This window comes from Arabidopsis lyrata (genome assembly GCF_000004255.2).
Source record: "Arabidopsis lyrata subsp. lyrata unplaced genomic scaffold ARALYscaffold_7, whole genome shotgun sequence".
NCBI lineage: Eukaryota > Viridiplantae > Streptophyta > Magnoliopsida > Brassicales > Brassicaceae > Arabidopsis > Arabidopsis lyrata.
Window position 1 is genome coordinate 11,181,963 of NW_003302549.1, and position 22,046 is coordinate 11,204,008.

The 22,046-nt window shown below is 33.3% G+C and overlaps 5 protein-coding genes across 8 annotated transcripts; 2 read left to right on the forward strand and 3 right to left on the reverse strand.

Moving 5' to 3' along the window:
* The first annotated feature begins 2,570 nt into the window (after positions 1 to 2,570).
* On the forward strand, positions 2,571 to 5,425 carry LOC9304103 (uncharacterized protein At4g17910). Of its 3 annotated transcripts, none has more exons than XM_021019798.1 (16): positions 2,571 to 2,649; positions 2,750 to 2,813; positions 2,885 to 2,930; positions 3,004 to 3,143; positions 3,216 to 3,292; positions 3,394 to 3,466; positions 3,548 to 3,637; positions 3,755 to 3,828; positions 3,930 to 4,017; positions 4,099 to 4,225; positions 4,308 to 4,412; positions 4,483 to 4,606; positions 4,688 to 4,739; positions 4,814 to 4,858; positions 4,943 to 5,041; positions 5,128 to 5,425. In XM_021019798.1, exons 1-16 carry the CDS (start codon positions 2,594 to 2,596, stop codon positions 5,278 to 5,280), a joined length of 1,413 nt encoding a protein of 470 aa, XP_020875457.1. In that variant the 5' UTR covers positions 2,571 to 2,593; the 3' UTR covers positions 5,281 to 5,425. The 3 variants fall into 3 exon arrangements, with proteins under 3 accessions (XP_020875457.1, XP_020875458.1, XP_020875459.1); XM_021019799.1 differs by having other exon boundaries at positions 3,007 to 3,143; XM_021019800.1 differs by lacking the exon at positions 4,814 to 4,858.
* A 990-nt stretch (positions 5,426 to 6,415) lies between these two features.
* On the forward strand, positions 6,416 to 7,845 carry LOC110226009 (putative RING-H2 finger protein ATL53). The gene has a single exon (XM_021016404.1). The coding sequence runs from the start codon at positions 6,768 to 6,770 to the stop codon at positions 7,698 to 7,700; it is 933 nt and encodes a 310-aa protein (XP_020872063.1). The 5' UTR covers positions 6,416 to 6,767; the 3' UTR covers positions 7,701 to 7,845.
* A 1,124-nt stretch (positions 7,846 to 8,969) lies between these two features.
* LOC9304104 lies at positions 8,970 to 11,353 on the reverse strand. The gene is made up of 4 exons (XM_021019530.1): positions 11,102 to 11,353; positions 10,289 to 10,486; positions 9,952 to 10,170; positions 8,970 to 9,538 (listed from the first exon to the last, which is right to left on the reverse strand). The coding sequence occupies exons 1-4, from the start codon at positions 11,162 to 11,164 to the stop codon at positions 9,341 to 9,343; spliced, it is 678 nt and encodes a 225-aa protein (XP_020875189.1). The 5' UTR covers positions 11,165 to 11,353; the 3' UTR covers positions 8,970 to 9,340.
* Positions 11,354 to 15,503: 4,150 nt separating this feature from the next.
* LOC9306150 (ubiquitin carboxyl-terminal hydrolase 20) lies at positions 15,504 to 18,775 on the reverse strand. The gene is made up of 8 exons (XM_021019003.1): positions 18,024 to 18,775; positions 17,820 to 17,940; positions 17,622 to 17,732; positions 17,362 to 17,516; positions 16,929 to 17,258; positions 16,699 to 16,821; positions 16,092 to 16,602; positions 15,504 to 15,959 (listed from the first exon to the last, which is right to left on the reverse strand). The coding sequence occupies exons 1-8, from the start codon at positions 18,519 to 18,521 to the stop codon at positions 15,739 to 15,741; spliced, it is 2,070 nt and encodes a 689-aa protein (XP_020874662.1). The 5' UTR covers positions 18,522 to 18,775; the 3' UTR covers positions 15,504 to 15,738.
* Positions 18,776 to 19,154: 379 nt separating this feature from the next.
* On the reverse strand, positions 19,155 to 21,554 carry LOC110226757 (probable ADP-ribosylation factor GTPase-activating protein AGD8). 2 transcript variants are annotated; one of them, XM_021019343.1, is made up of 7 exons: positions 21,382 to 21,552; positions 21,110 to 21,228; positions 20,365 to 20,797; positions 20,000 to 20,275; positions 19,794 to 19,919; positions 19,611 to 19,712; positions 19,155 to 19,519 (listed from the first exon to the last, which is right to left on the reverse strand). In XM_021019343.1, exons 1-7 carry the CDS (start codon positions 21,457 to 21,459, stop codon positions 19,412 to 19,414), a joined length of 1,242 nt encoding a protein of 413 aa, XP_020875002.1. In that variant the 5' UTR covers positions 21,460 to 21,552; the 3' UTR covers positions 19,155 to 19,411. The 2 variants fall into 2 exon arrangements, with proteins under 2 accessions (XP_020875002.1, XP_020875001.1); XM_021019342.1 differs by having other exon boundaries at positions 19,155 to 19,712; positions 21,382 to 21,554.
* Positions 21,555 to 22,046: the final 492 nt, after the last annotated feature.

The following is a 22,046-nucleotide window of genomic DNA, read 5'->3' on the forward strand; positions in this document are numbered from 1 at the left end:
GATTCAAACCAAATTAAATCTTAATAGTTGATCAACGAGAAGTACTGAGATTGTGTGACAAGTTTATGTATCATGAAAATACAATAAAAGTCCTGATTCTCTAAAACCATATTCTAAGACGTTTTTTTTTTTTTGTGTGGAAGAAGTAAACGAGCAATCTAGTATTTTCTAAGATTTTGTAGAATCAAAAGCAAAATAATTATCAGAAGTCAATAGTTATAAAATGTAAATTGACTAAAACGCAAAAATCTGAAATTTCTGAACACTTTGATATATGTAATTTTACTTGAATAAGTTATATTTCAAATTCTATACGCACTTGATACTTGAAAGAAACCTACCTCGATATCTAAAGAATCACAATCTAGAGAAAAGTCACTACTAATATAAGTATAAAAGAATTAAAATCGTAGCGTTGTGCTAATATCGCAAAAGTTACAATTTCTATTCATGTATAAACGTTAAACGTTTTATTTAATCATTAACCTAGAGTACTATTTTGAACATAAATCATTAGTTAAAGCGTCATAATTTCTCAATTTTTGTTTAGATTTAGTATATATCGATATATGTATCCAAAAGACTTTTTGAATATTTATCGCTATTAACAGGTTTCTAGGACTCTTATAGCTTTCCCAAACACCATCGCTCGCTCTTCGATGATTACCCCAACCTCCGCCGTCAACTCACCTTCCATGGTGAGAAACACACTCCCTCCTCAACACTTTCTCCGGTGGTTACTCGAACCTCGGCCGATTGCGTTCCACCTCTGATGTCGGCCATCAACAAGAAGTAACATGCTCAGAGTATGGAGATGAGGCCGATTATGTTTTCTTTAAGCATTGCATATATAGTTAATATTAGAACACTATTATTACTCTGAGTTTGTATCATTTTTATAGTTTCATTGTGTTAACATAACTCTAGTGCCTGATTTTATTTGATATTATATTTTGATGGGTGAGTCTATTATTATTAATTACATAGATAAAAGTAGGGAAACTACCTATAATAATGGGTAATATATTATAGGTAAGATGGCTTGAAAAGAAGCATGAATTTTGCACGGCTCATTGTTCCATCACCAACTTCATCATTTGTCGCCAATAGACGACCCATCTCTTCCGGTTGAAACTTCAATCTCATGGTTTGTATGACACGATTCAGTTTTTTAATTTTGAATATGTATCATTTTCATTTTTATAATCTTATAGTTATTAAAATACGACAACTGAGATCACTAATCATAAATTTGAATTTAAGTATATCGTTGTATAAGTTAATTCATCTATAGATTTTGTAATTTTTTATCGACATAGTTTTTTTTTTCAAATATTAAAATTTCAAGGCCAAAACTACAAAATTAATAACAATCCAATTTCGGATGAAAACATCCAAAACATTAATTTTATAGATATGATTGTCTAAATTCATCTTTTTCTATTGTAAAAAATAATCGTTTACAAAAATTTACAATTAAAACAAGTCACTTTGTAAATTATCTATACTAGTATAATCGCAGCACTTTTTGTGACGGGTGGGTAAAAAAGCTTTCGGGTATATCGGATATCCGACCCATTTTAAAAATTTCTTCACAAAAAATTTGTTGGGTCGGGTTATATTTAACCCAACTCATACACCGGATATTCTATATTTAATAATTTAGATTTTTAGAAGATTTGATTAAGATTTATAATTATGATTCTCCTATCATCTTTGTTTGATTTGTTTTTAACTGTTTTGAATCATCATATAATACATAAAGTAAAAAAAAAAATCAATTTTTTTTCTGCATATACTGTGATTCGAAATTTTAAAACGGACATATATTATCCAATTGACGAAAATGTGTGTTCAACGTTCTACATCGATTAAAATATTTAGACAATGATTCAGAATCATATCATAAATAAGAACATTAATAAAATAAATGAGTTTTTTGGCGGGATGGGTTTGGCGGGACGGGTTTTTGAATCAACAATAATAAAAAAATTAAAATATCATTAATCCGCCGCTTCAATACGGATTTAATCCTTATTTTTTTAATACAAATCACAGGACGGGTTAAGAAATTACGGAACGGGTTATATTTCGGAAATGATTTATATGGCGGACGAATTTGAATCAATATTTATATACCGCTTTAATACGGGTTAAATCCTCAGTTTATTAATAATTATCTCGTGGACTCGTGGTATACCGTTACTTAATAACAATTGTAAACTATAATATAAATAAATATGTTATAAGGAGATACAATTTACAAAATATTTTTATACTAACTTTAAAATTAAATCATCCCGCGGTGTACCGCTGGTTAAAATCTAGTTATATCTTAAAATTAGTAAAATATCATTGTCTCAATTTTTTTCGAATGTATAGAGATTTTAGTGTATCGAATGAATTTATTATTCAAATTTTTAAAAACAAAAACTAAACTAAAAAACTAAAACCGCTACAAAGGTTAAAAAAAAAAGTCGACTCCCCATACTATCAATTGAACCGGCCGGTTCGTGATTCAAACCAAATTAAAATCTATATACAGTTGATCAACGAGAAGGACTGACGTATTTTTTAATCTCTGAGTTTTTTGATGATGGATTCTCTACCAAAGCAAACTCTGAATCCAAACAAGCATCTCAAAGAACAGTAAAAGCTTCTCTCTTTTTGTTTCTTGTCGATTTCGTCAGATTGTTTGAACTTGTGATTCCTCCTTTGATGGGTTTTTGTTCGAATTGACTTTTGACAGATTTGTGAGCAATCTCGATGGATCTTCAATTCTGGAAATCGCAGCACTATTAACCATTGTCCCCGTAAGTTTCTTTTGACCCATTTCTTCGATTTTGCTCAATTTCTGATAATAATGACGTTTCTCTTGTTTCAGCTCTTGGTTCTTTTACGATACTCCATTGACTTCCACTGGAAAATTGGTGAGTGTTTTTTGAAGTTGGGTGATGTTCCTTAGTTCGATTAGTGTAAAGATGTGTTACATTTTTGTTATAGATAATAATAATGGTGGAATAGCCGTTTCATCGAAGAAAAACGACGATGAGATTGTTGTTTCCAGAAATTGGAAGGCTTACACTCATGCCATATCGTTGGATTTCATCCTCATTGTCTTCCCCATGCTCCTGTTTTTCACTGTACGTCCATTTTTGACTTACCAATTGCTACATTTAATGTTCTCTTATGATCACCAAAACTTCTTATTACAGGTTCTATCAGAATGGGTCTATCTTGGGGCAGTTTTGTTGTCTTTGTTGTTGCTGATTCTTTCTCTGACTGCCAAAAGGTAGAAACTTGTAAGTCATGTGGCATTTTCCCGTATTTTCCAAACTAATACATGTGTTAGTTACGGGTTTAACTTATGCTAACTTAAGGTTTTATAAGTAGATCTTCTTCGGGGTTGCAGAGAGGACAGTCTCTGTCGTTCAGAGCAAGCGTATCTTCTTATAGAGTTGCTCTGGTATACAACACTACTTAGTTTTAATTTTTAAGCCTACTCTGCTTTTATCTTTCATCTACTCTGAAAGATTTTTTGTTGCAGATGCTTATTACATGCTTGTGTATCTTGGCTGTTGACTTTACTATCTTTCCGAGGAGGTACGCCAAGACAGAGACTTATGGTACTAGCTTGGTATGTTTGCAATGTCTAATCTCATAGTCTTTTAGGCCCTAAACTAATATGATATTTGTCTTCCTATTGTGATTAACTTTGTATTTGTCTTGATATTACAATTTGTAATGCAAACAGATGGATCTTGGGGTCGGCTCTTTTGTGTTGGCTAATGCTATTGTTTCTCGGCAAGCTAGAGACGTCTCATCAGGGTGGGTGATTCTCTTGGCACTCCATTAGCCTTTTTGAAATGCTTTGTTACTGGTTCAGCATTATGTGAACTCAGTCCAGTTTTTTTCTTGCATTGCTTCAGAAACTGGATAACTGGACTTAAAGCAACTGCTCCTCTGCTACTACTCGCGTTAATTCGTCTCGTTACCACTTCAGGTGTGGATTATCAGGTAAAGACACTTTTGCATTTCTGCCTTAAATACTTTTCTTTTTACAAAGTTTTAACATTGTTGCTTATCAACTATATGAAGGTCCACGTTACGGAATATGGAGTACACTGGAATTTCTTTTTCACACTTGCAGCCATATCAATTCTCACATCATTTGTTAACATACCAGCCAAGTACTGTGGAATCCTAGGTTTCTCTGTTCTTGCAGGTCTGTTCAGATTTTGCTTTCTTCTTATCTTTAAATTACAAGATTGTGAAACCTAACTATCTTCAACTTCCATGGTTCTCAGGGTACCAAACTTGGTTGATTAGTGGACTGAACACATATTTGCTTTCGGACGAAAGAGGAACTGACATTATCAGCAAAAACAAGGAAGGAGTATATAGCATTCTTGGTAAGATTTTGATTTGGTTTATTTACTACTCTCTTTTGATTATTCCGCGTCTAACTTTATTTTGATTCAGGTTATTGGGGCATGTACCTTCTTGGCGTTCACTTAGGTTATCGTCTCTTTTACGCAAAACATTCAAATATTCGAAGCACCACAAGCTCAATCGCTAGAGTCTTTCTCGTTTCTCTTCTCTTATGGTAAAAACAAGCTGTTATAGAACATACCATCTCATTATGATAAAGATACTCATGGTCATGTATTATGTATGTTTGTCTCAGGATTGTGACTATACTTCTTGACAACTACGTTGAGAGGATCTCCCGTCGAACGGTAATGATACTCACTTAAAGCTCAAAACCATTTAAAGGGACAATAACGTTTGAAGCCGTTTCTATATTATGCAGTGCAACATGCCTTACGTTACTTGGGTGCTTGCACAAGATCTTCAGGTCTCTTTATAGTTCAGAATTGATCATAGTGGTGACTTTGTCTTTGCGATTTGAGATTTTATTCGTCTCTGCTTTTGTTTCCAGGCGCTGGGAATATTTATGCTGTCTAGTTATATACCGATGAACAAACTTTCATCACTTGAAGAAGCAATTGACCAAAATCTATTAGCTACCTTTCTACTTGTAAGTCTGCTGTCAGTTGATTTCTCCGAAATCTTTATGAATCTTGATTCTCTTCGAACTGATTTCACATTTCCCGTTTTTTACAGGCAAATCTTGTTACAGGAATAGTGAACCTCACCGTAGATACCATCTTTGCTTCTCCATTCTCTTCTCTTCTGATATTAACGGCTTACGCCTTTGCTTTATCTGCTATTATTGGAACCATTCATATCTCCGGTTTCCGATTAAAGTTCTGGTAATTTAAAAGCTCACTACATCTTGTAAACTGACGCTAGTTTTGGATTCTGATCTGATTGTAGTCTTGTGAAGTATGAATCTTTCTTCTGTGTATGAAACTTTTGCCGTGTGAATTTTTCTGATCCTTAAAAAAACTGAGTAGAAGAACTGGACTTTGCGTTTGAGAACTTCGTTCTTGCTTCATCCAATTCTTCAACCTAGTGATTCAGATTAGTTAAAAGATGACTGTAATTAGCTAGATCAATGCTGTCACTAAAACACATAGGATTACTTGAACTATCGACGAGCTGAAGCCTAGTTTCTTAGAGAAAGAACTGTCCATTCTGGAATCCGCAAAGAAGCTTGATGATTACTTTGGTGGAGCAACATGGTGCCATCAATAACTCATCCTTGACAGCAGAAGAAACCACATTATATGCTTCTGGTTGACAATTAGTAGTATTTTCTGCAATGGCTTCTTTAGCAAGAATCGGCATATACAGATCAGCAGCTCCTGAAGTATACTTAGCTTCGATTTTGCCACCATCGGTCCATCCATGTTGCTTAAAAAAGACTTGAAGCATGGGTGTTGCCACCAAATATCATTGTCTAAAGCTACTCAGGGCTCCATGAGTCTAAATTCGTTGATCTATACCAATGAACATACAAAACAAAAATGTCGCATCTAGAGACAGAGTTGAGAAAGTAATTGAATGTGGCGTTTTTCTTTCTTTTTTCTTTGTCCAAAAAGTCTTTCCTTCTTCCCCATAGTTCTATCTAAATCCTCTATACGCTATTAGTTTCTTTGAATTTTGTTTGTTGTCTTTGTTTTTGTTTCCTTTGTTAAAGGTTTTTCATAATTAAAGGGAGTGTTGTACAACAATGAACACTAGAGTCATAGTGCAAGAGATTGAACATATATAACTCAAGGTATGTTCCCCTCTTGTTGCATATAACGACTTTATGTTATGTAATGTTTAAATAAATTATCATGAAATTTAAATTATTTTCAAAAAAAAAAAATGTAATGTTTAAATCAACACTATTATAGATCTTTCTAATAGAAATCATATGACATCAAAATAAAAGCTAACATTTTACCAAATAAAAAAATAAAAAATAAAAGCTAACATATTTACGTACCACATTCAATATCTTAGTCAACAAGCCAATTTTATCATCAAAAGAAAAAGAAAAAAAAAGCTAAAGAACAAAGTTAAAGTCACATAAAAAGAACAAAAAAGTAAGTAGCTAAAAAAAAAAAAAAAAACTAAAACAAAGCAAGCTTCTCATATACCAAAAGAATCTCTATTATATTATAAAATATCAAGTTTTGGTACATTCCACATCTATAAACCACATTCATCACACATATAAACAAATTCTTATCTCTTTGATGCTACGATTTGGATTATTATCATATATGAATGAATACACTTATCAATGTAACATAATCTTTGATTAATCCCTCCAGGATTCAATTTTTCTTTTCTTTTAATTTTCCTCTTTCATGGAGTCCGATCCAAATCCTAATGCTTGGAATCAATACATAAATCCAAGAGATTGTACTCAAGGCTTATGTTCCACATTTTGCCCTCAATGGTGTAGTTACATCAACTTCTCTCCACCACCAATTTCCTATGAACAATTCCTAAACGACGGCGTTTCATCAAACCCTAATCTCTCCCCTCTTGTCATCGCTATTTTTGGAATCTTTGCAACTGCCTTTCTCTTGGCAGCTTACTACACTCTTGTCTCAAAGTATTGCGCCAACGACGCCACCAATGAAGCTGCCTCAGAAACCGGAAGATCAGATATAATTCTCGATGTTAACTCGCCCGAAAGTGGAGACCAAGACGACCTTTTTTCTCATGAGTCTTCAAACGCCGGCTTAGATGATGCTCTCATTAAAAAGATTGGTTTCTTCAAGTTAAAGAAGCATCAAAACGGTTTCAAGATCAAAGGTACCGATTGTTCAATATGTCTTGGAGAGTTTAACGAAGACGAGAGCTTAAGGTTATTGCCTAAATGCAACCACACTTTTCACGTCGTTTGTATCGATAGGTGGCTCAAATCTCACTCAAATTGTCCGCTTTGTCGGACTAAGATCATCATCCCTACCACTCAACAACCCGATCATCATGTTGTGGTGATGAATCTTGATCGATTCACGAGCAATGTTGGATCAGCAGAAGGAAATGTAGTCGTTGTTGATCATCGTGAAGAGGTTAGTGTTTCAATTAGTTCTCATCATCCACGTCGGTTCTCGGCCGCGGATATTGTTCTGGGAATAAGGAGAGGCGGAGAAGAAGAAGAGGAAAATTATGATCTTGAAAACGGAAACAGAGAAAAGCTTGTAGACTTGAAAAGATCATTCTCAAGTGGTGAATTGGTCCTTGGGACTCAAGGAAGGACTAGAAGATCTCTAAACCTATGTCCTTGAGTATTTTCCTTTACAATATCTTTATTTGGGGTGGGAATATGAAACATATATTATTGTATTTACACTCAGAAATTTATACATACATACATATTATAGATACGTTTCAAGGATACATATATACATCATCTTAGTTTATAGGTTTGAATTTTCGTTCCCTATATATATTTTTTATCCGCATTTATAAACTGGTACATGTGTTTTTATTGTTGATTACCAAAGTTTTCTATATTAAATATTTAGAACGTTTGTCTACACCACTAAACGTTAAAATTAATCAATTTATCTATCATTTTAGTTTTTACGTAAATAGTATATTATTTTTTATTTAGGCTCGTTCCATATAATTGAAGAATAAGCCTTGTTTGAAAAATCGCTAGGCGCTAGTCGGGCGTTCGGTATGGCCTAGCGATTAATCGGAAAATCGGATTAAAATCGGAGATTAATCGAGGATTAGTTTTAGGGTTATTTTAATATTTTAAAAATTTATTAATCTAATATTGTTTTCAAAATTGTAGTAAACTAGTAAACACATAAAAATATATTTAAGGCAAATTTTTATGATTTTTTATTAAAAATTATGACTTTTATTAAAAAATTTAACATAAATTATTGTACAACGTCACAAACTTCCAATTCAAATATTTAAAATACAAAAAAAAAGAGTTGTTTTATACTTGCAATAAAAAAATAATCGGGATATGTAAGAATAGGCGGAAAATAATCGGGATATGTAAGAATAGGCGGAAAATAATCGGATTAGGCGGGGATTAATCGAATTAGGCGGAGAGTAATCGGGTGACTGATTTTTTAAAGGATTAGTCATTAATCAAGACGGAGAGGGTGGGCGTAGCAATTAAGCAGGAAGTAATCGAGGTAACCCGGGATTTTTAGAAAAGGGGGAATAACTATTAAAAAAAAAACTCTTTAGGAAAAACATATATTCTTCTCTCTCTCTAGTCTCAATGCTTATTACCTTCTCAAGAAAGTTAAAAGAGAAAGCAAATTAGGCCTTCCCCACCAAATTGCTTTCCAACACAATGGCCCATGAGAATTAATATACCTTTTATAACTAATAAAGTTTAAATAAATTTATTATCACAACACCAATTATATTTAAAGTCGCTCCATTTGTCCAACTAAGAACCATATGTTATTATTTGTTAAAGCCAAAAATCTTTATTCCAACTTTGCAAGTCCAAAACCCTTGAAATGAATCGTAATATTTTCTTTGAAATCGCAAAAAATACACAAAGTATGTAATCTCATTATTTATTTATTATTATTCAAGATCCATGTATGCACCTAACCAAACCAAATTTACACCATGCATACATAGATGAAAACCAAAAACTATTTTGTTTTTATTCCCATTTTTAGCCCACTAAAACCCCTATATTTCCCTTTCTACCCTTTTTGCATCACATATACAAGCACATTACATATTCACAATATTTGCCATTAGTAGGACAAAACCTAACTTAAGGCCTTTCTTTTTTTGCTAACACAAGCAAAAGACCATTTCTTTGGTATACGAGGAAAGAGAAGAGACAGAAGAAGTCTCTGTATTAGCTAAACCCTTTGTGTGTAATCTTATAGATGAAGAAACTGGCAAGTGGCAAAAGCTTCTTTCTTATCGGTTCTTATCCCATCGGAGATCGGTGAGGAATTCCCTTTCTTCGCTTGACGATTCTGCAATTACTAGTAAGTGGAGGTGTTGATGGGCTGAAACTCTGGAGATTTGTTATGTTCTTCCCAATTGCAATGCTGCTACTTGAATCCTCTGTTTCCATTAGAAGATTCTCCCTTCCTTTTTCGAAGCCTCTTGATGTTCCAGCAATCTTGATTTCATTTACCAAAAACATAGAGAAAGTAAGTATCAGAGAATGTTACCGAGAAAGAAATATATCTCGTTCAAAGTTTGAGTAAACGCGATAGGAAAAGAAATGTTTCCATCGTTTTCTAGAGACGAATAAAGGAGAGTTTTACTGAAATGCAAGGAAAAGTTAGGTGAAACTGTAAAACACAGATCAGATTTTCAGATGACTCAATTCAAAAGTTTTGATCTTTTCTTCGTCCAATTAAAAGGGAATTGAATTTACCAAAAATGCAAGCAAATGTTAGGTGAAACTGTATGAGACCTGATTTTGCTATATGAAACGTGTAAAGAGGGAATAAAAGTGTCAACCAAATACCAAAGTTTCTTCTATTTGTATCAATAAAAATGAAAAAGCTGGTAGTATTGGAAATGTACCTTGCAGCCAAGAGAGCAGAAGCGGAAGCTATCATCGACGAGGCTACGATAGCAAACCTTGCAGGTATTGGTTACACCTTTCCCAGGCCTAGGCTGAGGCCTCTCATTCAAGAAGACGACTTTAGCACTATTGATCACATATGTTTGGATCCCAGCTATATCAAGATACTTTTGTATCTCATTCACCCTTATAACATCATGATAAGAAGATCTCCTTATCTGCCAAAACAAACCAAGACAATCTCAGAACCTCAACAAGAATAAAGTATATATCGAACCTTTCGAATTATCGCAAGAGACACAAGTATTATACAAGAATCAAAGATCAAGACTTTACCTGAATGGTGCGATGATCCTTGTGATGAGCAAGACAAAGAGAGCAAAGCGGGCCATTGGTGCAGTCTAAGCAATACATATTGCATTCACTCTTATGAGAGTCTCCATGAAACTTGCAATGAACAAAGAATTGCTCTTTAAGCAAAGGTTTCAACCATGGCGGCCACCGGTTCTCTTCCTCCTCCGGTCCACCAGCTCCCTACACCAAAACCAATATTATTCAATTTTCATCATCTATCTCATAAAATCAACATTACCATTTGGTATATAATCAACATATACCTCAAGAAAACATGTAGACATATATATCTCTTAAACCTTCATAAAACTCTTTATTTCAATTCTTTAAATTCATCTTGTGATAGAAGTTTGAAATTTGATTCTGTTCCATTTTCTTTTTCAGATTCGTGTTTCAACTATTTCACTGGATTTCTAAGAGTTTAAAAGTATAAAGTTGGTATCTCATGAAAAAAAAAGCATATATTGTACCAATTCGTGACACCAAATAAAGTAAAAATTAACTAACGGAATCGACCCTGAGAGAAAAAAAGAAGAAGAAGCATTGTTCTGATTCTTCAATATCAAAAATCAAATCTTTTTGTTAGGTAAAAAAAAAACAGAGCACTTCAATGAAGAACCCATTTTTAAATTGAAAAGAAAAAAACAAAAAAGATTACAACTTTTCGCCATTTTCAAGTTTTTAACTTTCAAATTCAATCAAAAAACCCAAACCCAGAATCTAAAACACACAAAAACCATTGCACATTTGAAGAACAGAGAAGAAGTAGAAACAGGGTATTGTTTAAAAAAGTACCATGATTCTTCTGTTCTTAGGTTTGATTTCACGGATTGTGTTCTCTTGATCCTCGATTGCCATTATCGTAATTGCAGGAAGAAGAAAAAGAGAGTCTTTTTCGAGTCAGCTTCCAAGTTTTTTTCTAGAGAGAGAGAGAAGTGAAGATTTCTTGCAGAGAAGGTAAAAAGAGAGAAGAATGAGGAGATAGAGAGAGAAAGGAGAGTCAGTCTCTCTTATCTTTGCAAAGTCGACCAACCCAACCTCCTTCCTCTTTCCTTCTAATTTTTTATTTATATAAATTTTCCAATATCTTTTTATCAAAATTAAAATTTAAAATTCCAATATCTTTCTCATAATATACCAACTAGATAACAACTCGTACGATGTGCGGGATGAAGTGATTTAAGTAAAATTATTATGATTAAAATTATTATCCGGTATCCAAGATCTGTTTGTGTAAAACGAAACATGTTACAAAATTTTTTTTGTTTTATTCAAATTTGGGACTATTTCATATAAGAATATGTTTTATCCGTGAAATATTTGAACCTTGAATAAAGCTTCAACGTGATAAAAAAATATTGACGAAATGTTACCATTTATGGTAATATGTCTTTCCGTATGTTTTAAAGATTTTGAGATTTTGTAGTATAAAAATATATATATTTTTTAATAAGTATAAGAAATCCAAAATTTAGCAAAGATTAGATTTGATAGTTTCCAAACTAAGATTTTGTAGTGTTCCAAATCTAAGATATTTAGATTATGAATGGATTATTTACGAAATGGTTATAATGTGGCCAGATTTTGGTTTATATACAAATGTGGTTTATCTTATTTATTTAAGTAAAAAATTTATGAAAGATGTAAAGATTTTGTAGTTTTGAATTAGAGATTCTTGAACCAAATGTATATATTTTATCATTTAAATATAAACATAAATATAAATATAAATAAAAAGATTGTTTACCCATCCGCTAAAGAAAATTTATATAAATGTATATAAAGAAAAATATAAATATAAAAATATAGTAATATAAGATAAACAAAAAGTGTATGTTTTTAATTATTAATAGGATATATGGATGTATGAGACTAAAGACAAATTATGTAAATAGTCTAATAAATCTTGGGTAAATATCTAAATAGAAGCCAAATCATTGTGAGAGCGACACATCAGCATGACAATCTTGTTAATAACACATGATGGTAAGGTTTTTTTAAAAATATGTTTCTCTATTAATATATAGGGGATTACCCTAAAGATAATCTCTATATATTTTTCCCATATTCTCTCTTAAACAAATCTTCAATAATATAATATCACTTGCATAAGTAATATTTCTTTTCCATTATTCCTGTTTTCTAACTTTCACTATTATAAAAATTTCTCAAAATAATACAGTTGTGTTATTATTTGGACTTAATCTTAAATCCTAGTTTTTTTGTGAAAATTTTAAATCCTTGTTAATATTTTGTCCGTTACATAATCTCAGAGCACAACATGATTGTTGGTTACATACACATTGTATTTATTTATAAAATAAAATTGTTTTATTAATAATATGGAAATTTGTTTACCTTTAGCAAAAGAAAAAAAAATGTGGGAAGGTTTTCGTGTTAGATATTATATTAGCCAAGTGGAGAAAACTATTGCTCCATTATTGTAGTTTTGAGTCTTTTGACATCTCATCTCTATCCTTTAGAATCCCATTATATGTTTCATCAGGTGGTCTCTCTATTTTTCAAAAAAAAAACTTATTTTGCTTATTCAAAATTTTAAAATGACTAGAATAGCTATTAAGTTATCTTATGTAATTCTTTGGTTAAATAATTTAATTCATCTCAATCTACAACCAGCTAACCAAAAACCTTTTATGTGTCCCTTACCAAAAAAAAAAACCTTTTATGTGTCCAAAAACAGTTGAATATAACATCAACAATATACGTAATGTTTTCAAATAACTTGACTGTTGAAAAAAAAAACAGAATGTAATGGCAGAAATGTTTGAATAAGAATTTCATTTATACTTATAAATTTCGTTTTATGGAAGTATTGTATGTGGGTGTATATGTATTTCTATTATATGTGCATAAGAATGAGTTTTTGTTTTTGGTGAGGTGCATAAGAATGAGTTGGAACAAGTGTGAATCGCACTTTAGTTTGTTCTTATTATTATTGGTGTATGTATATTTGTATATAATAGAAGATGGATGATATCAATAATTAGATTCCATTGTTATAGCTTTTAAAGCGAGCAATAAGCGGAGACAAGCTCATGAATTGGACATAATAACCTAATCCATGTGTACTTGTTTATCATTTTTTTAATTAATAAAGAAGAAATTAATGCAGAAATTTAGGTCAAAAGATGGGTGATTATATCAATAACACACCCTTTTGTTTATTAGTGCTTGCGTTTGGTTGTTGTTCTAATTTAATTAGGTAAATTAACATTGCAAAGTCAGTACTAACTATTCCAATATGCATCACTTGAAAAGGAAATTCCATTTTAAAACTCATGTCCTTTGGTTATATAAAACTCTTATACACATAATGTAATTCACCAAAACTTTTATGAATATCGCTGTCATGTCTCATCTGAAATGAAAGTACAATTAATTTAGTTTTGATAAATCAATATGTTCCCTAAACGTAATGTCACAATATTGAATGAACAACAAAGTGTGTTTTGTTCTAAAAATTCGATAGGTGAAACATGGAATTATTTATTGAAATACATTTTTTTGTTGTTGAAATTCATTTGTAGAAGAGTCTACTCATTGCGTTGTTAATTTAGACTTCCGTGTTTCATGCGGATATAGAATTTGTTGGCCCGATGATATATATATATATATATATAATTGTTTCTACCTTATGAATCATCGTATAATGTGTGTCTTTAATTTTTGTTTAAATGCCTATAATGTACTATAATAAAAATAAAAGAATGACGACAAGGAAATAAATTAAAAGGGAGACATATAATATGCATTCTATAGACGTCATATGATGATAAGTAATAACAGCTTTTATTCATTTGTCATGCATGATGGTAGATGAAGGAATATGCCAAATTGTTGTTTTTTTTTTCGTAAGTAGAAAAGATGAAACATAGTATTTGATATAAAACTGAAACAATTTAATATACTAAATATTACATATTTTGTATTGGTGATAAGTTAGTATCTTTGTGACAAATTTGAAAAATGTGTGCAGTCATTTAAATAGGAACACACAAGTCTTATATGCATTTTATTGTCCATTGACTTTGAATAAGGACGCCACTTGACTTTGATATTCCCACATCCACATTTGTTTTTCTTACTTTTCATTTGGTTTTTTTAGTTTACTTTTCATTTGATCATTTATGTTTCCTTTGTTAATCTCTATTACATTATAGAAATTCATAAATATAATTAAATTTCTGTAATTCATTCTAATTTTTGCATAAATACATATGTGATTAGATTTCATTTAAAATTTATAACACGAGTTATTTTGGATTAAAGCTAAAGAAATTAACGAAAAAAAAGGTAAACGATTAGTCAATATCATGCAAGCAATTGAAAGGTTAGTCCAAGATTACAATATAGTAATTACGCATGATTTCATTCATGTTCACTTTTGTTTAACTCACGATAAAATTGTGAGGTAAATAGTTTAAAAACATATAAACACGAGTTATTTTCCCTGACGTTAGAACTACAAAAATATTTAAAACAAAAAGAAAAATCGAAAGGTTTAGTCAAAATTGAAGCACTTTGGACACGGCACGCCATATCTGACCCGGTGGATGGACCCGTTTCTTATCATATTTTTCCTTTGTTTTCTCTTTATTAATTTTTTCGAAATTAGTATTTTAATTTTATCAACCATATAAAGTAAAAGTATAAACGAAACAAGACTAGACTCAGTAGACGATAAACATCACAGAATTAGTATTTATTTCGCATCTTCGAGAAACACTTGTATATTATTTCTCTACTCAATCTAAAAACAAAACTCGAGATATAGACATGTATGTAATGTACATTATCATAGTCCACTAATCTTCAAGTTTTTACTCATAATGTATATTATCTTAGACTCAATAGTCCACTAATCTTTAGATATTTACTGACAACTGTACTTACTTTACATGATTAGTAAGTAAGTAGTAAATCGATCTCACTTGATTTATTATTATTAGTAAAGAACTAAGCAAGAAGTCAAAATGAGCGTAACCAAACCGGTCGGTTTTCATTTTCAGTTGAATTATCGGTTATTCACATTTCAATTTAATTTTCCGTCGAAGTCCAGTGACCTTAGAAAATGTGTCAACAAATATAAACCAGTGATCTTTACGCTAGTCTTAATTGTCTTAGGATCCGAGTTGGGGTTTTCAGGTTCGAACCAACAAAAATGAAGCAAAAACCATTAACAGAATCTAAAGCTTTATTAGATTCTTAATCCTTACTTCTCATCAATAAAGCCAAGTCAAAAAGACCAGAACTACTAGTATGCACGAAACCAAAAACGATTAAAGCCTGATTTAGTCTAATCAAAGTCAATTATAACACCTAGAAGAAGAAGTTTGTAGCTAATAAGCGATCAAGAAGGTCGACAAGAAAGTCGACAAGATACCTCTCTGTGTCCAGATGCGGCAACATTTTCATGTTGTTTTTAACTTTTTGGGTGGAGAACCAGTTGTAGAAATGGCTTGATCCAACAACTCTCTAGCCCTAGGTGAAGGTTTCTTCATGAGGTCTCCATTCACAAATTCTGCTTCCATGGAATCTGCAATGTTGCTTATTGATGATAATGGCTGCTTCCAAGGTTCTTGGCTCTTTGCGATTTCTTCGATTTGCGAGAGCTGCATTTGAAAAGTTCCTTCTGCAGAATCATCACACACACATAAACCAAGTAAGCACTAAACTCCATCAGTTAACATTGATACAAATAAAACATAAAACTCGATTCAAAAGTTTCAACAATCTTTCCTGTAATCAGAGAATTGAAATTTACCTTGCTGTTTTGGAGACGACGACAACTCTTGATTTTGATCCAGGAGCAGAGGAAAAAAATCATCAACAGTGGTTGCTCTTTCAATGGCTAAACAAGAATCTGGTTCATTCTCAGTGCATGGACTGTAAGAATCAACAGTCTCAAGCGGGTCCAAAAGCTCTCCCATAGTAGAATCCTCGCCACTAGAAGACTCTGCTGATAGAAACACATCTTCGGTTAGCTCATTAGAGAGGGAAACAAAATCTTCTTTTGTCTTGACATGTTCGTTAGACACTCCAGCAGAATCGCAGGGTTTGCTTGATTTATCGCCATTCTCATAACTGATCTCTGATAAACACTCCCCGTTAGTAGAAGAATCAAGCACAGACTTTGGGGAAGAATTTAGTAAACTCGCTTCAAGCAATGGCTGCAACTCTTCATAGGCACTAGAAAACCAGGGAGTTCCTTCCCGTGCATAAAAAAGAATATATGAATCCTGTGATAGCACCCTATCTTCATCGATTCTAGTGACCTGCCAAGGTTTGTCATAAGCACAACACGGAAAAGTTTATTTATGGAAATCATCTATTAAAGCACCCGGATCAAATAGAATTACTAAAAATATCACCTTCGAGTCATCAAAGTGATGCCATATCTTAGGAGCGGATCTCACATAGGAGGAGTAATGTCCATAAGCTACTGAATACCCAAGATGTTCCACAAGAGCATAAAGATGGTATTTTGTAGAAACCTGAAAAAGAAAGATGTAAAGTGGGTTTCAAAGTGTGCGATCTGTAGATAAATACAACATTTTGAGAACATAAAAGGGAGATAAGAGATAGTTTAAGTTTCACATACTTCGTTTTCCTGGCTATTCCTCATATATGGCTGCAAGTCTATCTCTAATGGGATCTTGACATGCTTAAAGATCTTCTCCATAAAAAATCCATTAGTCTTGAATCTCTTCAGATGGAAAGTAGCAACCAAAGGGAGCTTATCAAGCAACATTTGCTTCTCCTTTGAAACTTTTTCATTACAGGTATCACATGTCAACTGCTCATCAAGTTTCTCCACACGGGTAAAGGATTCAAGTGCACTCCCAAGGGTATCCGCATCTTCAATTTCCAAACTCAACCCAACAGACTTTTCAAATGTCTCGGAGACAGAGTTGCAGTTGCAGCAACGGAGCTGAAAGCAGAAATACGTACATGTTTACGGAAATCAAAATGAAACTCATACCGAAATACCTTTGACACTTAACCAAGTATAATATTTCGAGTAAACTGCTTACTCCACTGATGAGACGACCAGCAAAGACATCTTGAGAAGAGATATTGCCATGAAAACTTCTTCTATCCGAACCACATCTCTCCAACTTCTCCAAAAATGCTTGCAGAAACTCATGAGCGTCTTCTTGTTGATAACGCTGGAAGTCAGGCGAAAAATCTGTGATAGCTAAGGATAAATCAATGCATCTCATAAACAAAATCAGAGAATCTCAAAAGCAAACATATTCAGAAAATTAATGAAAAAGAATTCGATGAAGGATACAATTAAGATTGTTAAGAAAATAATAGGGAGCAATTGGACATCTCTCAGGCCTCAATGCAGCCTCAATGTGATATCGAAGAGCCCTTATAACACAGAAGAACTCATTGCCACCTACAAAGCCAAAACATGTATATATTATAAGATCATTACAACATAACATAAGAACAAAAAGCTACACTACATTAGGAAGAGTCTTACAGTGACAGGGAACTTCATATTTGTAAGCACGAAGGCTCTCGATAAGTGGCACAGTATGAGTGAAGCATTGAAACACCGAATTAAGGAAACAAGTGTTGCCTAGATTCCAAAGTCCAGCACCCTACAAACAAAATATCAAATTCGTAATCAGAGAACAAAATTGAAAACAATGCAACCAAAATCAAAAACGAAATCAGAACATACAACACCAGTCACGGGCTCAGGTTCTTGCGGGAATCCGAATAAGGATTTGCGAAGAGATTCGGTTTTAGAGTTGTCATCATCATCATCGCTTCCAAAACCAGGCGAAACATTGGGAGTCCAAGGTCTGTGAGCCTCTCGGAGATCATCAGACGGACACGCGTCCCAGAGATCATCGTCGATATCGTCTAGAGCTTGAGAAGTAGTCCCAATTCGAGTCTGAGAGTCTGGAAAATTGCTGAACTCATCGTGATCCAAATTGATCGGAGAATGAACGGATTGGGTTTCGTCAGACGAAGAAGAGGTGTAACCATCATAGATCGGAGGCGGAATTGAGAGCGAATCATGATTATTATTATCATCGCCGCGATCTCGATTTGGGGACGAAAGAGCCAATGACTGAACATTAACAACATGTGCTTGAATCGACTCGTTCTCATCTAGGGTTTTGATCGAGTTGGGAATTATCGACGAAGATACGTCGGAATTAGCCATTAACATCGTCGTCAAGTTCGATTTCTGACTGAAAAATTAGGGTTTCGTCGATAGGAGATGAAAAGTCGAAATTTCGGTGCGAGAGATCAAAATTCCGGTGAAGAAGAGGGGTTTGAAGAAAGATCGGCGGCGAATTAGAGAGGAAAGTGAGAAGAAGGAGACTAAGAGATGATTTGAATTGCGAGGGAAAATCGAATCGCCATTGTTTAGGGTTTTTAATCTTCCGGGAATTGAATTTTGGGCGTAAAACTGTAAAGTGTGTTTATGTATCTGATGATGATACATACAGATATTCTTCCAGATACGGTAAATTTGTTTTCCTTAGGTCGGTGGTCAACATTGGATTTTGACTCTTTTTTTTTTTAGTTAATTTTTATATATTTTAAAGATAAATTAAGCATTAATTGGTAATTTGTAAGATAATAGTAATTTAAAATTTAATATATATTTTTTAATTTTCTGTTATTCAACATTTTTTGGCATATATTTTGGAAAAAAATCTGACTTAAATTGGAAAAATTTTACAAAGTAAGTATTTTTTATTTTGCTTATTAAAAGTGCAAATATTAGTTAGTTAATAAAATCTTGCAGAACCAAGAATTCTATTATTTTGGAGATTAACATTCAAAACAGATTGTATCATCACAATTAAATCCACTTTTTCTGCAAACAAACAAAGATTTTAATAAAGTCTATAACATGTCCAATATAATAGTGTGTATCAATATAGATGTTGATGATAACAACAATAGCCACGTCTCAATAATCCCAAAAAGCTCTATAAAAACAGAGAAACGTGAACCTCATTGGAAGTTTCCGACAAAGCTTCTTTCTTACTTTTTTTTCTCTGTCAAATCAAAAACTCAAAAAACATGTGAGACCTCGTGGTCTTCTTCTTACAGCATTCTGTCTTGAATATCACTGAAGATACCAGAAGCCAAAGTTCCAAGCTTCTTCTTTGTTTCCCCTGCTATGTTCACCAAGGACGATATATCTTGTTGCGCCTGAATCAAACATTTGAAATCGAACATTCATCAACAGGTTAAAAGATCTGAACAAGAACCAAAGAATCAGGAGTAGGTATGGATCTTTTACCTGGAAAGAAAGTCGGTTAATGAGATCGCTAGCTGTTATATCGATATTGGAATCATCTTGGTCGTGACCGTAAAAATCAGCGCTTGAGATAGATGCTGAGCCCTGTAATTTCCCACATTGGCGGCATTAGAAGAGAAAGATGAGAAATGTTCCTTTGAAATTGTGGTGAATGTTGTTACTTACTGCAAACTTTTGAAGAGTAGCTTTTGATTCCATATCAGCGTTTTTGTTCTGATCCCCAAAGTACTGAGCTGAAGATATGGACTTTGCGTTTGTGAACTTCTTTCTTGCTTCATCTGATTCTTCAACCTAGTTAGAAACAAAAAATGGTTTAGCTGAGGGTTGAAATTTCGATTTACTAATTTTCTTACTGAGAACCATGGCTTTACTTGAGATTTTGACGAGTTGGAGCTTGATTTCTTGGGAAAAGAACTCTCCATTCCAAAATCCGAAAAGAAGCTTGACGACTTTGGTGGAGCAACATGGTTAAGCACTTGTGTACCACCAATGCTTTGTCCTCCAGATTGCAAGTCGTCATTGTACTCAAACCGAGAGGCAAATGATGAACCAGCTGATGATTTGCTTTCCCCGTTATTTGTTAATGATGCAGCGGGAATAACCGGTGCAACTTGTTCCGGTTTTTGCTCATAGAGATTGTCCTTTGGCTACATTTTACCAAAAACAAAATCCAATCTTTTAATCTAAACAAGTGAAAATAAAAATTCAATGCTCCAAGAAACAGCCCAAGACTTACCTTAGTAGTAAGCTTCCTCGCACCAAGACCACCAGTTTTGCCTGTCCTTTTAGCACCGATAGGTTTCTTAAACGTACTAGGCACAACTGTATTAGAAGCTTTAGGCGAAGAAGTGGCACTGGCACCTTCATATTTAGGAGGAGGTAACTCTTCCTTGACAGAATAAGAAGAACCCCCATTAGATACTTCCGGTAGCTGAGAAGTAGCAACTGGAGATGACAGTAAACCAGAATTCGTCTCTTCTGCAATCGCTTTAGCAACTTCTTTAGCAAGAATCTGCCTATACAAATCAGCAGCTCTTGAAGTATACTTTGCTTCAATTTTGCCACCATCAGTCCATCCATGCTGCTTGAAAAACACCTGAGCGCGGTTGTTGCCACCAAACATCATTGTCCTAAGCTGCTCAGGGCTCCACGAGTCTAAATTCGTTGATCTATACAAAAACAAAAAATTGCAGCATCATCAGAACGTAATGTGGCATTATTGAATCCAATAACACAAAGAACCAATTTGAAAAATCGTAAAGCAGTCAATGGATCGATAATTTGAATCAGTCTAATTTCAATAAACTAGTGGAATTAAAGTCAACAATGCTTAACCCAAGCTGATCTTAAAACACTAAAGTCAACGTAATGCAACACATTTAGAACTAATAACCTTATCAAGGCCTCGAAAGCTTAAACCTTTAGCCAAAATCTAAGCTAGAGTAATGCCGAAGAATTGGATCAGATGATGAATTGATTACCTGACGAAGCTGATATGAACACCGAGATTCCGATGAGTAGCTGAACAATCGATGCAGAGGAAAATCCCATAAGTAACCGATGCCCAAGTTGGATTCTTCGCACTACAATCGAAGCAGACCTAAATTGGCAAAATCAAAACCAAAATTGGCATAAACGAATCGAAGATCTAGTTGAAAAACTCTCAGATCTAAGATACACAATATCAAAATTGACGATACTCTAAGAACAAATTTTGTATAAGAGAGTAAAGAATTCAGAAAAAAATTGATACCTTGTTCTCAGATTTTGATTTGAGTTTTCTGAAAACAATGTTTTTGTCGGTAAGATTGTTGTCAGCAGAAGAAGCCATTGTTGATCAAATTGAAGGATTTCTAAAGAAAATTTTCGCGAGAAAACAAAATCTGAAGATGTGAACGAACAATGGATCACAAATTTGAAAGAAATGAAGATTTTTTATTTAATCTGGAAAAAAAAAAAACAGTACTAACATTTAGGCCTGGGCAAAATACCCGGAACCGAATACCCGAACCGAAAAACCCGAACAATATCCGAACCTAACCCGAACCCGATTTTTAAAAATACCCGAATGGGTCCTAACCTCCTACCCGAAAAAAACCCGAACCGAATCTAATACCCGAATGTACCCGAATACAAATATACACCTAAAAATATTAGTTATTTTTATATTTATAATACCCGAAATACCTAAAATTACAATCATAAATCCGAATATATTTGGTATTTTAGATATTTTTGGTTATATTTGGGTAAAGAGTAACCAATGTATTTTCGAGAAATCGGGTATTTCGGTTAGATTTGGGTATATATGAGTTAAAAACCCGAACCCGATCCGAACCCGAAAATATTCCGGGTATTTTTGGTTATTTTTGGGTATTTTGCTTTTTTATTAAAATACCCGAACCGACCCGAATCCGA

Bases quoted from the DNA above. Each gene is read 5' to 3' on its own strand.
- LOC9304103 (XM_021019798.1), top strand. From the start codon at position 2,594: ATGATGGATTCTCTACCAAAGCAAACTCTGAATCCAAACAAGCATCTC. The intron at 4,607-4,687 runs GTAAAAACAAGC...TGTTTGTCTCAG, and splicing joins CTCGTTTCTCTTCTCTTATG to GATTGTGACTATACTTCTTG. The intron at 4,740-4,813 runs GTAATGATACTC...TATATTATGCAG, and splicing joins AGAGGATCTCCCGTCGAACG to TGCAACATGCCTTACGTTAC.
- LOC110226009 (XM_021016404.1), top strand. From the start codon at position 6,768: ATGGAGTCCGATCCAAATCCTAATGCTTGGAATCAATACATAAATCCA.
- LOC9304104 (XM_021019530.1), bottom strand. From the start codon at position 11,164: ATGGCAATCGAGGATCAAGAGAACACAATCCGTGAAATCAAACCTAAG. The intron at 10,487-11,101 runs GTACTTTTTTAA...GTTTTGGTGTAG, and splicing joins CTAAGAACAGAAGAATCATG to GGAGCTGGTGGACCGGAGGA. The intron at 9,539-9,951 runs GTACATTTCCAA...AATGAAATCAAG, and splicing joins TCTGCTCTCTTGGCTGCAAG to ATTGCTGGAACATCAAGAGG.
- LOC9306150 (XM_021019003.1), bottom strand. From the start codon at position 18,521: ATGTTAATGGCTAATTCCGACGTATCTTCGTCGATAATTCCCAACTCG. The intron at 17,517-17,621 runs GTATCCTTCATC...TAGCTATCACAG, and splicing joins TTTTCTTAACAATCTTAATT to ATTTTTCGCCTGACTTCCAG. The intron at 16,822-16,928 runs GTATGTGAAACT...TTTCTTTTTCAG, and splicing joins GGAATAGCCAGGAAAACGAA to GTTTCTACAAAATACCATCT.
- LOC110226757 (XM_021019342.1), bottom strand. From the start codon at position 21,459: ATGGCTTCTTCTGCTGACAACAATCTTACCGACAAAAACATTGTTTTC. The intron at 21,229-21,381 runs GTATCAATTTTT...TTGCCAATTTAG, and splicing joins AATCAAAATCTGAGAACAAG to GTCTGCTTCGATTGTAGTGC. The intron at 20,276-20,364 runs GTAAGTCTTGGG...GGTAAAATGTAG, and splicing joins CGAGGAAGCTTACTACTAAG to CCAAAGGACAATCTCTATGA.